This window comes from Anolis sagrei, chromosome 2, assembly GCF_037176765.1.
Source record: "Anolis sagrei isolate rAnoSag1 chromosome 2, rAnoSag1.mat, whole genome shotgun sequence".
In the NCBI taxonomy this organism is placed as follows: Eukaryota; Metazoa; Chordata; class Lepidosauria; order Squamata; family Dactyloidae; genus Anolis; species Anolis sagrei.
Genome location: NC_090022.1, coordinates 101,121,962 through 101,135,567, shown reverse-complemented (window position 1 = coordinate 101,135,567; position 13,606 = coordinate 101,121,962). Strand labels below are relative to the sequence as shown.

The 13,606-nt window shown below is 38.4% G+C and overlaps 1 protein-coding gene across 1 annotated transcript in view; it reads left to right on the top strand.

Annotated features, from left to right (window-relative positions):
- The window catches only part of LOC132765575 (uncharacterized), a 47,727-nt gene extending 36,697 nt beyond the window's left edge, over window positions 1-11,030 (top strand). The window contains exons 3-4 of the mRNA XM_060759855.2: window positions 8,647-8,817; window positions 10,646-11,030. Of these exons, the coding sequence (XP_060615838.2) occupies window positions 8,647-8,817; window positions 10,646-10,810 (336 nt within the window). The 3' untranslated portion in view covers window positions 10,811-11,030. The remainder of the gene's footprint in view (window positions 1-8,646; window positions 8,818-10,645) is intronic.
- Window positions 11,031-13,606: the final 2,576 nt, after the last annotated feature.

Genomic DNA, 13,606 nt, shown 5'->3' with positions numbered 1-13,606 from the left:
TGTCGCTTGGCACAGGTTTTGCTTTGACATATGAGAAGCATTTTGCATTAAGAGACAGTGCCAGAGGGAGCACTAGCATGAGATAGAGTGCTAGTGCGGGTGTAGAGGGCTTTAGAGCTTCAAGGAAGCATTCTCCATGCCTCGTGCTCTTGTCCACTTTGAAAGATTGCTGTCTGCTTTGCTCCAACTTAGGGTTAGTTGATTTTGTGTGGGTTTTATTCCTGGTATGTTTGGCTTCATGAAGAGAGAGAGGGAGAGAAAGCAAGAGAAGAAGGGAGGCTGGAATTAGTACAGTATGAAAAAAATTATGCTTCTGCCTCTTCACTTTGTGCTTCTTTGCGACAAAGTAAAGAGAGAGGAAGAGAGAAATAACATGACTACTTTCAGGTGTATTTTTACAATCTATATATATAAATCTGTTAGGTTGGTTCAACCGGACAGCAAAACTCCACAACCCCCCAACGAAACTTAACCAAAATTCCCATGCCCATAACACAACCCACAAGGTACAAACATATCTACTCAAAATGAAAAACAACACAACAACACACTCACAAAACGGCAAAACAACAAAACTAAAAAAAACCAACGAAACTTAACCAAAATTCCCATGCCCATAACACAACCCACAAGGTACAAACATATCTACTCAAAATGAAAAACAACACAACAACACACTCACAAAACGGCAAAACAACAAAACTCAAAAAAACCCAACGAAACTTAACCAAAATTTCCATGCCCATAACACAACCCACAAGGTACAAACATATCTACTCAAAATGAAAAACAACACAACAACACACTCACAAAATGGCAAAACAACTGAGCATGCGCATTGGCGCCCAGCCGCAAGTTCCCTGGCGCGCACACACACAACCCCACGCTCCATCACTCCCCCGCCGCCGCACACACACACGCAACCCCACGCTCCATCACTCCCCCCGCTGCCGCACACACATCCCCACGCTCCTTTACTCCCCCCGCCGCCGCACACACATACGCAACCCCACTCCCCCGCCGCCACACACACACACGTAACCCCACGCTCCATCATTCCTCCACGCCGCCGCACACACACACGCAACCCCACGCTCCATCACTCCCCTGCCCCATTCTTACCTCCTTTTACTTCACACCACCTCCAAACCCCACCCCGCCCCTTCCCGCCCTGTCAAAATCCAGGAAAGACAGGAAGGAAGGAAAGAAGGAAGAAAGAGAAAGGGAGGTAAAGAAAAAGGAGGAAGGAAGGAAAGTTAGAGAAAGAAGGAAGAAGAAAAGGAAAGAAAAGGAAAGATGGAAGGAAAGAAAAGAGAGACAGCAGAAGAGAAAGAAAAAGAGGGAGGGAAAGAAAAAGGGGGAAGGAAGGAAGGAGAGAAGGAAAGAAAAAAGGGAATGAAGGAAGGAAAGAGGGAGTGAAGGAAGGGCAAAGATGTAGAGAAAGAGGGAGGGAAGGAAAGAAGGAAAGAGAGAAGGAAGAAAAGAGACCAGAAGAGAAAGAAAAAGGGGGAGGAAGGAAAGAGATAGAGAAGGAAGAGGAGAAGGAAAGATGTGAAGGAAGGAAGGAAGGAGGGAAAGAAGGAGAGAAAGAGGGACAGTTGGCCACAGCAACACGTTGCGGGTAAAGGTTGTTATTTCTATTATTATTATGATGCTATTATTCTTCCTCTGAGACCCTTTTAGGGGGAATGGGAGAGGTGTCAGGTCCCAGAGGCAATGCATTGCATTATTGTTATTGTTATGATAGTGGTGAAATAAAAGGAAATAAAAAGTGAAAGAAGGAAGCAAACAGGGAGGGAAGAAAGGCAAAGGAAGAAAGGGGGAGGGAATGAAGGAAAGAGAGAAGGATGAAACCAAGTAGTGAAAGAAGGAAAGAAAGAAAGAAAGAGGTAGAGAAGGAAGAAAGGAGAGAAAGGGGGAGAAAAAGGGGGAAGGAATAGGTAGGGACCTCTCTTTCATAATAGTCCAGATATCTACCTCAACTTTGATAAGTTTTACTATAGGCCACAGCAACGCGTGGCAGGGCACAGCTAGTATTTCAAAAATTATTAAAGATAAAAACAAATGAAACTACATAATAAAATCTGTAATTGTGTTCAAATCTCACAAAATGCTGATTAGAATCAGAAAATCTCTTTTATAGTTATTTTCACTTTAAATTGGAATATATAAAAATCAAGATCTATGACCCACATATTACATTTTTAGTAGCTACATAAAAATACCTTTGATCCGGCCCTTAGTTATTCAAAAATACTTGATTGTTTAGGAGAAATTAAAGTATAAACTTTTAAAGCAAGCTCAAATTATCATAGTTGTTAAATACATGAAGTTTAACCTGTGAAGTTAGATTCTGATGTCAGTGTTGGTGGCTTACATTATCTACACATCAAAAATGCTGATTAAAAATCAATGTGGTCAAAACTTGGTTACTTCTACCATGTTGGCTATTGCTGCTATTGCAATGTAAACTGGTGGAAAGGTTGGCAATGATAGTGTGAAGAAGTTATCAAAATTTGGTTGAGATAATGCTTGCGGTTCTGGAAGAACTCTATTTTTTGCTTCTCATAGGCTTAGCATGGGGATTTGGTTAAACAGTTTAAATATAAAATTAAATCAGGGTTTTTTTAACCTGAGAAATTGGGGGTGGTAGGAACTTGCAACACACACACACACACCTGGCTACAGGCTTGGGCAGGATATAAATATTTTAATTATATGAAATATAAAATACATATATCCTTGTTAGAAGTGAACAAACTAAGAGTTTTTAAATGTTTCTTTGACTTACCTTTAATTGGTAATACATCAGTGGCTTACCAAATTCCCATTGGTTCAATGGATCTGGTCTAACTGGAATTAACACTTAGATTTAGGTTTGATTTATAATTATTTTAGGGTTTTTAAAATTGTCAGAATTATTTTCTTGCACAGATAGTCTTCCAAATCATAATGCTACCATTGCCCCATGCCTTTTTTTTTTTACTGTTTTTCCATTATTAAATGAAACACTTGCCATCCTTCTTATCATAGAAAATTTCCAAAAATGTGACACATTACCAAGTTTGACATGGAATCCACAATATCTGTTCTGTCAGCAGAAGAGTAATGTTCTAACAAAATGTGATATCCTTTTCAAAAGAAGCAGAGCTGTCATAGAAAATGTATGGATTGTTAACACCAAACAGTTATCAGCTACTTGTATGGACGTATTGCATTCAACTCTCATAATTCAAGAAGGACCTTTGAGTTGCTATAAAACAATTAAGGCACTTAAAGGTCATAAAATCCACTTCCTGATAGGGAAGATGAAGTTTGATTGTTCGTGTAAGAAACTAATTAGACACAGAAGTTTCAGTAGTAGTTGGGTCTTTCAAATCACCAAAGCAGTAAAGCCTCGCTAGATTTGAGTAGAAACTTCAAGGAGGAATTCATAATGCTAGAACAATTTATGCATACAGTTCAGCATCTTTGATAGCTCCATCATGATTGAAGCAAAACCCAAAGAGGATTCCCCAGCCTATGATATGGAAGCAAATCAGTTGCCTCTGCTGGACCCCTACAATTTCCTCCCTTACTTAAAAAAATACAGAAAATGAGAGGTGCATGGAATTATAAAGTTTGATTTCTGATTTTCTTTTCTCATTACCTGAGAGTCTTCTCAGCACTAGTGTGTTTTTTTAATGTAAGAAATAACAAATTACTTTTATTAAACAACGTTCTGGGCTCTGTTTGAAAATGCTACATTGCATAAATCACTCAATCTGCTTATAGTATGCTGTAAATACACATTTAAATGGCCTTCTCTTGCCCTCCATGTACCAAAATCTATAGATGAAATGTACTTGTTTTCTATCAGTTTTCTACAACCCAGTGCTCTCCAGATGTTTAACCAGATGACTGACCATCAGCCATGTTGGCTGAAGTTGATAAGAGCAGTCCACCAAAATACAAGGAGGGCACCAGACTAGGAAAAGCTGCAATGGACCACTAGTGTTATCCAAAGCAGTCAAGCACATATATACATTGCATGCAATCTGCATAAATTGGTCTTCACGGAAAGATCCTGTCTTATAAAGCATTTGGTATATCATGGTTTAACTGTATATAAAAAGAAAAAACTTGTTTTTGTGGATAGTGTCATTACATAGTTGAGTCAGTAGGTGACATTAAATGGTTCACTCTGGAATCAAGACATTTTGCTAAAGTTTTGCTCTTGACAGATAAAGATAAAGTTCTGTCTAGCCTTCACATGGATATAGAAAACTCTTGAGTTTTCCATGACATTCATACATCACGCCTTCTACCACAGAACAAGAGTCACAACTGCCAATGTGTATTAATTGACCTTAAGGGTTGGTTTCAAAAGCATACCACAAATTCCAAAATAAATATTGAAGGCATCATCACAATGCCCTTGTGATTATCAAATCTTACTAAAGAGACTGCACCAAAGCAACTGTTCAGAACTCTTTATGCTATGCAAAATATGTGAATAATTTGAAAATGTATACAAAGTGTATTTCTGCAATGTTAGAAGAATCTCTTTGGCTAGGAATGATACATCCTACCATATGGTCTATTTAATCACAAGGAAACACCCTGGTAATTTAGTTCCACCTTTAGTCTTTGCTCTTTCAAGTCATAAACCAAATACACATTTAAAATGAAAGCATCAACATACTGTTCATGAAATGTCAGCATTTCACACCCATGGGAACTTTGCCCCATCTTTCCTCACCTGTCAATAAAGTTCAACATCTCAGCTTTTATGAAGAATTAAAAGAACTAGGGCTGAGGCTCCCTTTATGATTTCTACTTCATACAAATTATGCTTATGTAGGATTCAATAAGGCAATTTGCCTTATGAATAACTTGGGCTATCTTCACTCCTAGAACTAACTAGCTACATACTCCACTGAGGGAGGTGTACTGAGGTGGATACTTGCACAACTAGCAAGATTCCATTTTTTCTCGTCAGACCAGATTGCCTACAAGAACTCCAAAGTGTTTGGATGACATACGCCAATGAGGTCACTAATTCTCATCTTCAAATGGCAAGGAGTGTCTGCATGATACTGAAATAGTGTAAGGAGCTAGGTTTTCAACAGAAAATCTATTTTGGGAGCTAGGTGGAGAGGGACTCCTTAAGCTTCACTCTGGGAAAGGGTTATTGTAGATGAGCTCATCCGGTGGCTATCAGTGTCCGGTGGCTGAAAGATACCTTATGCTCTTGGAGTACTGATCACTTGTGCATTTGCCATGTTAGCTAATTAAAGAAGCAGAGCACTTTGTCCTTCTCCTTACCACTCTCTGTTTCTTTTGATCTTATGCTTGTTTGTGAATTAGGATGAAATAATCACTCAAAATGTAATCCACAGAAGGCGTAGAAGATAAACACCTTTGGCTAGAGAATTTCAGTACACAAAGTAGATGGGTGGGTAGGTGGGTGAGATGAAATAAACCAACTGTGAGCCGAAGACCCCTAACATTTTATTTGTAAGGTATTAAGTTCTAAAAGGGAACAGATCCTTCTGAAAAGGGCAAAAACAGATATAGTCTGGGAAGGCTTTGATCTTGGTTTCACCTCCTCCTGGCAGGGATGAGAGACAGGGCCTTCTCAGTGGTGGCCCCTCGGATATGGAACTCCCTCACTAGTGAAATTAGATGAACCCCCTCCCTCCTGGCCTTCAGAAAAAAGTAAAAATGTGGCTATGGGACCAAGCCTTTGGATAATTGTAGTACAATAAAGGCTATGGGATATGTGTAATGACAACTGGAATGGCTCTGGATTACATCTTGGACTGTGTGGTTTTAACCATTAGTGCAATGTTTAGATGCTTAATTTATGTGGTTTTAATGTGTATGTTTATTTTAATTGTAATTACTGCCTATATGTAAATACCACTCTGATTCCCCTTAGGGGTGATAAGGGCGGGATATAAATATGCTAAATAAATAAATAAATAAATAAATAAAAGTATGGATTAGGTCTCCACTAAATCTTTAGAAAGCAGGAAAGGCCAGCAAAACTAGGGAGAACCTTAATCTGTTCCACCCATACTTTATTTTTGAAAACTACTTTTTTTTCAAAAGCCGCCACCACCCTTGCCCCCAAAAGAGTAACACACACACACGAGGAAACACTTCAGTCCCCCACCTATGATACATTTTAGATCTCCTTCGGCTGTGTTATGTTATTTCTAAATTTTCCCAATGACATCATCTTTATGTGTAAAAAAGGTAGACTTTTATCCTATCCTATCCTATCCTATCCTATCCCGTCCTTCTAAGAAAATGGGAGTCAGTTATTAGATACTGAAGAGCTGTGGTTTTATAACAGACTCTCCTTTAAAAAAAAGAAAACTATCTTTCCCTAAAGAAATAATGGTTTCTTTGATATATCTGTAGCCAACACTATATTGATGGAATAAAAAAATGTCATCATCAGTTTAGGAGCTCCAAGGACTGCTGTGTACATCTGTCCCTCTACTATGTATTAGTAATTGCATTGGCTAAGGCTATCTATGTGATTACCAAACAGTTTCAGAGGTCAAATCTGAATGCCAGACCATTTTAAAGATATAAGCATTTTTGCAATTTATTACTTTCTTACCCAAACAATAATTATCTATGCTATGTAATCATGTAACTCTTATTTGTTCTTTCCCATGACAACCAAGGACCACTTCTTCCCCCGTTCTGTATTGTAGCACAGAAGTGGCCCATACTTAGCTTATGTAAACCTTAAAGAAATTGAACCAGAATTTAATAGCTGTTGCTGGGAGATGAATTTGGCGGCCCAATTTATACTGACCACACTAGATGGAGATTTGTTTGCATCCAGGCAGAGCTGTTCTGCTTCTAAAGATCATATTGCATCATTATACTTTTTGTGGCATGTTACAGCTCTCTCAATGCCTGCTCTAGGGTATTTTTAAATTGCCCACCCACAGAACTTGTTCTGGTTTCAGTGTGATCCTATTACAAGGGGTACATCAGATTACAGTGGTAAAAGCCAAACGATGTGTTTGTCCAAGTGAATTTTATTACTAACTGCATGCCTAATTTTCTGCAATAGCTTAAGCCAGTTGTTACACAAGGAAGCCCATACCTTAGTACATGTCTCTGGAATCCATCTTCAGACCACAATATATACACAACTCTGCTACTGAATAGTAATGAATAGTAGTACCACTGAATGTGGATTATGATTGTACTTTTGTTGGAATCCCAAAGAAGAGTTATCAATTTCATTTTTTGGACCTATCTTAAAAATTGCTTGCGGCAACTGTTCAAGAAAATTGGGAAACAAACATCCAAGTACATATTAACTTGAAATAAAAGTGTCTTTTGAATGAAAACTTAAACACAATGCTGAATTTTTGAGTGAAGTGAAGTAGCCAAAGAGTATACAGCCAAAGAACCAATTCGAGTAAGAGCAATTCTTTGTGTGCATGGATGACCTGAAATTTTGGATGGATGACCATCCAAAATTCTGCTCCCAATTTCCTCATTAAAGTGGGTTACTACAGCTGTCATACCAAATTTCAGCTGACATGGATCACTCAGTGTGTTCTGGGAACATTGCTAATATGGGTCTTTGGGTTAAAACAAACTGAGCACTACACTAAAACCACACTTCATACCTGCTCCACTGTGTGGTCCTAGCAAAAGAAAGATGGACAGTGCAGTACTTGTTTACAATGCCTTTGACCAAATTGCGTACTTCAGCACCACACAAAATGTAGTCATGGCTGATAAAATGGAACTATTGTGCTATAACCGTATAGTGTGACTGGACCCCTAATAACATCAGAGATGCCCAGGTTCTTGCCTAAAAACCCAGTGAGGCAGAATTGATAATACTGGGCAATATGGAACAAATATCTGAATTAATTCATACAGGGTAACCTCCTATGCTCCCAACAATGGCCTTTTTCCAAGGGTCAAATTTTAAAAGCTAAACTAAAGTGATGAAATACTCCAGTAGCAATACTTGGAACAGTTCCTTTCTTGAATTAAGTAAGATATACAATTATAACAGGATCTCATCTTGAAAGCAATACTAATTGTTTGCGAAACAGAAGAGCAAGGTATGGTATGTTTAATTTTCAAAAAACATATCTCCCCCATTTTTGTCCCTGAAACAACCCTGCAAAATAGATTAGAATGAGAGATAGGAAGTGTTTCATCCTCACTCACCCAAGCCTCATGGCTGAATGGAAAGTTGACCAACAGTTTCCCCTGTCTTAGTTAAAAACTCAGGCCATCAAATCATACTACTTTTCTAACATGTAGAATACAGTTGCATATTTTAAAATGAGATTTTTCTGAAGTCTTGTGAGTAGAAAAGTATATATATAGTACTTTCCTTTATCTAAACAACTTTAGGGTTTGTTTACTTTGAGAGGCTTTGATCTATACAGAAGTCTAAACTGATCTTATCAAATTGCCTCTGAAATAGTAGTCTGCAGGAAACAGACGTAAAAGCTTAAGAATCTACCTCCCTCTTTTCCCTGCAGCTAAGCACAGCTTTAAAAAAATGATGTATATAATGTTGGAAATGACAACCTTCTTCAAGCCTTCTCTAGTAATGTTTATCTATGATTCTGTTGCTTATGGTTTCCTGTGTGTGTGTTCTAGTATGCAGCTCTATGGTTCCTGAGAAGTTGTAAAAGGGGCTGCAGACCACATGCTCCTTTTGTCTCTCTCTCCTTTGGACTATGTGACCTGTTGATAGCTGTTTTGTTGGAAGAGAGATGCCCTGGCCGGCTGGCACAGGGAACCATCTCAAACATATGTGAAACAGGACTGGTAAGTTGTTTACCTGTGTATGCTGAACACATGAAGGTTGTGAGTAGACGAAATGTGTTATTTTTTATCAGTCTACTTTATTTTTGTCTCTTGAGTGCACAATATAAAATAAGTTGTTTTATGGGAGAGTACATGTTTTTGGGCACTGAAAAACATGTCTGAAGCACTGATGGTTTTATGCACTGGCAAATCTCTGTTTTCCTAACAGATCAGAGATAACAAGTTATTCAGTCTAACAACTGAAACCATTGCTTTGAATAATTATATCTGGCTGTATACCACAAGAAAAGACTCTACTCTAAAGGGTTCTGTTTTTATTGTTATGTTTATATACGGCATTTACTTTTGCCAGAGTTGTAAACTGACTTGAGTCCCCTCCAGGGTGATAAAGGTGGAGTATAAATGAATTAAATAAATAAATAAATAAATAAATAGGTTTTGGCTCTTCTCTAAAAGGTCACGTTCGTTCTGAAAATTTATGATCTTGAAATGGTGTTTTTCAAAAGATTATGAATGTCATTTTCCTAAAAGAAGAAATAACTGTACCTCAAGAATGAATGATTTGCCTCATTGCTCCAAATAACTGTGCAATTTTATCCATTCAAACTCAGAGGGAGAGAGCACCAAAGGCTTGTCTATATCTCCAGAATAATCCAACTGTGATTCAGATTATTCTGCCTTGGAGCTGAGCCACATTTTCCATATTAGTGCCACATCTAGCTATAATATACCACTCTGAAATAATATTGTTGCTCATATTTAAAATTCGAAGAGACGCCAACTTTTTTGTCCTTCTCCTCCAAAGTGATTTGCCATTGCCTTCACTTCTGCTCAGGTCTGCCTCTGATGCTGCCTTCACAGCCAAACAGCTTCCTGGCAAAGGCCCACTGGCAAAGTTGCTTATTTTGAAATCAGAATGAGGTGTCCATCCATCCGCTCAACAGAGAGAATGTAGCCCAAATCACACACCCCACACACTACTGATCTCATAGCTGGGGACCTTATTCTGAGAAGGAACTTTGCCAGTAGGGTTCTGCTAGGAAGATATTTTGTCAGCAACAATAACTATGAGAAGGTTACAGGCTTTCCTACCTCCAATCCACTGTTTTCCAGTGCAATTATTATATCAGAAAGGACTACTGATGCTACCAAAGAAGAAACACTCTCCCTCCCCTTGCAACATGGCTGTGCTTGGCTGCGGAGCTGGTGAAGGCCCTAGTGCTCCTAATTTCCAAAAAAGTTACAATCATACACCCCAGTAAGTAACACTGAATATATATTTTTCTGCCCTCCTCTGCATAAGCAATCCAATATAGACAGACACCTATAGCAAAGTACAGCAAAAATGGAACAGGAAATGAGGGGAATATCGCATTAAAGCTGAAAACAAGCACTTTTACTGCCAAAGGAGAACTATATCATGTGTTAGGATCAAGATAGCTATGAGGTAAGATTAGTGTAGACAAAATTAGTGTAGACAAGCCCTGAGTCACTGGACCTTCTGCCCAGGACAATAAGCGCAATTGATGGCAGGGGATCTTCAGCCCTCCTGATGTTTTGGCTTACAACTCCCATCAACCTAAGCTGTCATTGTATCTTGTAAGAAATTGTGGAAATCATGATCTAAAATAAAAAATATAGGACATTTCTCACAACTGGCCTAAATTAAGTCTATCTACAGGTCTCTGGCCAAATGTACTACAGGTGGAGTATTGTTGTCTCTGTTGAATGGTTGAAAAAACAAACATTGCATGTCTTCATTATATTCCAGTGCCATTTTAAACAGTGTTTAGTCTCATGAACTGGGTGCTTCTTTTTCCCTGTACAGATTTTTTTTCTGCAATCTGGAAAACGCTGGATCCTATTGCTTCCTGGTCTTGTGACAACTAGTCAAAACACTCTGCTCTATCATCAATTAACTTTCCATGTCTCTGGAAGCAGAATTTCTTCATCAGCTTTGACACCCTCTGCTGGCTGGCTCAACAAGAGCTGAAGGAAAAAACAATGGAGAGCCACCAGTATAAACAGGCTGGTTTTGTATATGAAATCTGCATGCCTTACATGACAACCTCATAAGGAATGCAAATCATATGACAATCATATAACTGCTGAAGTTGATATCTAACTATCACTATTCAGAGCAATCAACATTGTGTAAGCAACACTGCACTGCTTCTGCCCACAATGATCAAAATTAAAGGCTAAGAAATTTCTTCTCTGTCTCCTTCATCAGGAATACTGCTATATTTCCAGAATATCTTGCACTACTTTTTGTCACATTGAGAACCAACCAGAAAGATAGAAGATCATGTAAACAAGCCCCAAGCCAATGGACCTTCTGCCCAGGACAACAAGCTCAATTAGAACCAGAAATATAGACGACATCCAAAGGCACTATTTCAGATAGATACTTATCTGACAGTTTCTATTTCTTTTGGAAATTGCCTAAGAAGCCAAAAATAAACAAGTAACATTCCTATATATTATATGTCAAGGTCATATTGAGAACCATCCCTTAGATATCTGTCATGTTATATTCCTAAATTATTCTCAGATTGCTGACAAGATCCCAGCAATTTTAGAAGTTAGGGCCCCAAAAGTAACCTTTCCACACTCTACCAACAAGATGCTTTCAAGATTATAAATCTCACTACCTCCAGCCAGTCACCTGTTGGGAGATGAGGGCATTTATAATTCAATACATCTGGGGGTGCCAAATTGGGAAAGGTGGAAAACTGGATTTATATTTCAGCAACTTGAGAGGTAAAAAAAATCCAACAAGTTTAAGGCAGTTGCAATTTTACTTTAATGACATGTATTATAAGAGTGCAACACTCATTGACTAAAGCAGTGGTTCTCAACCTGGGGTCCCCAGATGTTTTTGGCCTTCAACTCCCAGAAATCCTAACAACTGGTAAACTGGCTGGGATTTCTGGGAGTTGTAGGCCAAAAACATCTGGGGACCCCAGGTTGAGAACCACTGGACTAAAGGGAACTGTCTTGTCAAGACTACTGGTAATGAAGAAAATTCCTGAAACATCAATTGTTGTGGTATACTTTCCTGTCAATTCTTACTAAAGGGTTCCCATCACATAATTCACTTGGAAGATTTCATCTGAGGAACTTTACCATTGCCTCCCTGCCCAAGGGCATACAATGGGTTTCCATGATAAAGGGGGTTTTTGGAGCCTGACCTTCAAAGTCCGAACCCAATACTCAGACCACTACACCATGCTGGCATCAATGCCCATGAATTAAATGATGATGCTTAGATTGTGTGGCAAGAGTGTTTGGTATTTTAGATGAAGCTCATTATATTCTGTGTTTCATCAAAAAACTTTCACTAAACTAATCACTTGTTGTATGTGTCAGGATTCTTTTATCTACTCATGTTAACTTTATTGCATCTTTTATCTCTCTTTTTAATGCTGCAAGAAAGTCATTCATTCCAAAGGTCTTTGTGAAGCCATTGAAATCTTAGTTGGCTAAACAAATAAAAATTTGATAAAAGATACTGCATAAAATAGCAACTACACTATTTAGTGGTAATATAAGCTGGTATAGTGATAATATGAATTATTCCGTGTATCATAATATAATAATAGCACACAAGATAACTCATATTTTTCAAACCTCATTCCTTGCTCTTTTCCCAACAATCTTCATGCCAACATTACTCTTACATGTGTAATATATTTCAATATCTCTAAGTAAGTTATAATTAAGAAATGATTTGACCTAAAGTAACTATTAAATATATGCGGAAAAACATGGAAAGGGTTTCTACTAACTTTGAGAAAGCACCATATTCACAAGAGCTCACTGCTTAAACATTTAGCTGGACAAGGTGTGGGAAGGAGCGGTCTATTGCAGGACTTCCATTCCTCCTTCAAGCTCAAAGCAGGCAACAGAGACTAAAATAGATCAAGACTAAAGCACTGTGGGAGTGATGCATTTTTCTCTCAGTCTGAGTCTCCTCCCTGAAAGTTCTACTTCCTTTTACAGGGGAAAATGTTGCAATGGTGTGCTTTGCCCACCATTGCAAATAGCACCTGTTCAGGGAGCTCCAGGTACCCGGCCTTCATTAAGTTTGGCCAAGAGGTTATATGAGAGATCGGTCAAATGGATCAGGTTCTATTTTTAAATGTAATGAACCTGATCCCCAAAAGGCCAAAGTCTCCCCAACCCTTCTTTCAAATGTTATATCAAATGAATAAATAAACAAATAGATGTAGCAACTATCTAGAGTGTTTGTCACAATTTCATGTCTTTCTCACATCAAGCTAAATTGCACTGACTTACAGATCAGAGAGTTCTTATTTTTAAAAAAGGGTTGAAGTTTCAAGGCCCTCAAGAGAAATTAGTTACATCTGGAGCTCGAAGTCTTTCATAAGTAACACTTCAATTTGAATGCTAACTTGTGATACAAAACAAACTCATTTCCCATCTACCTTGCTAACAACTCAGCACCCAGTTCCAAGAGACAAAGCATTGAACAAGCCAATACCTGAAGCACATAACATTCCTTGTTCACATTTTCGTATTAGTCACTCCCTTGACAAAGAAATGTTGAATCACCTCTGGGCTTTAGCTGTTGATCCCTACCCCAAAATAGATTAATCAATGTGGACAGTTTCTTTACGTCCAGATTAAAACTCAAAGCAAATTCACAGATCTCATGTCATGGGAGCCATCAACTGCCAGTACCTCCATATAAAAGGCATATCTGTTTATGCGACATTGAATTATTGTCTACATGTAAGCCGCTCTGAGTCCCCTTTGGAGTGAG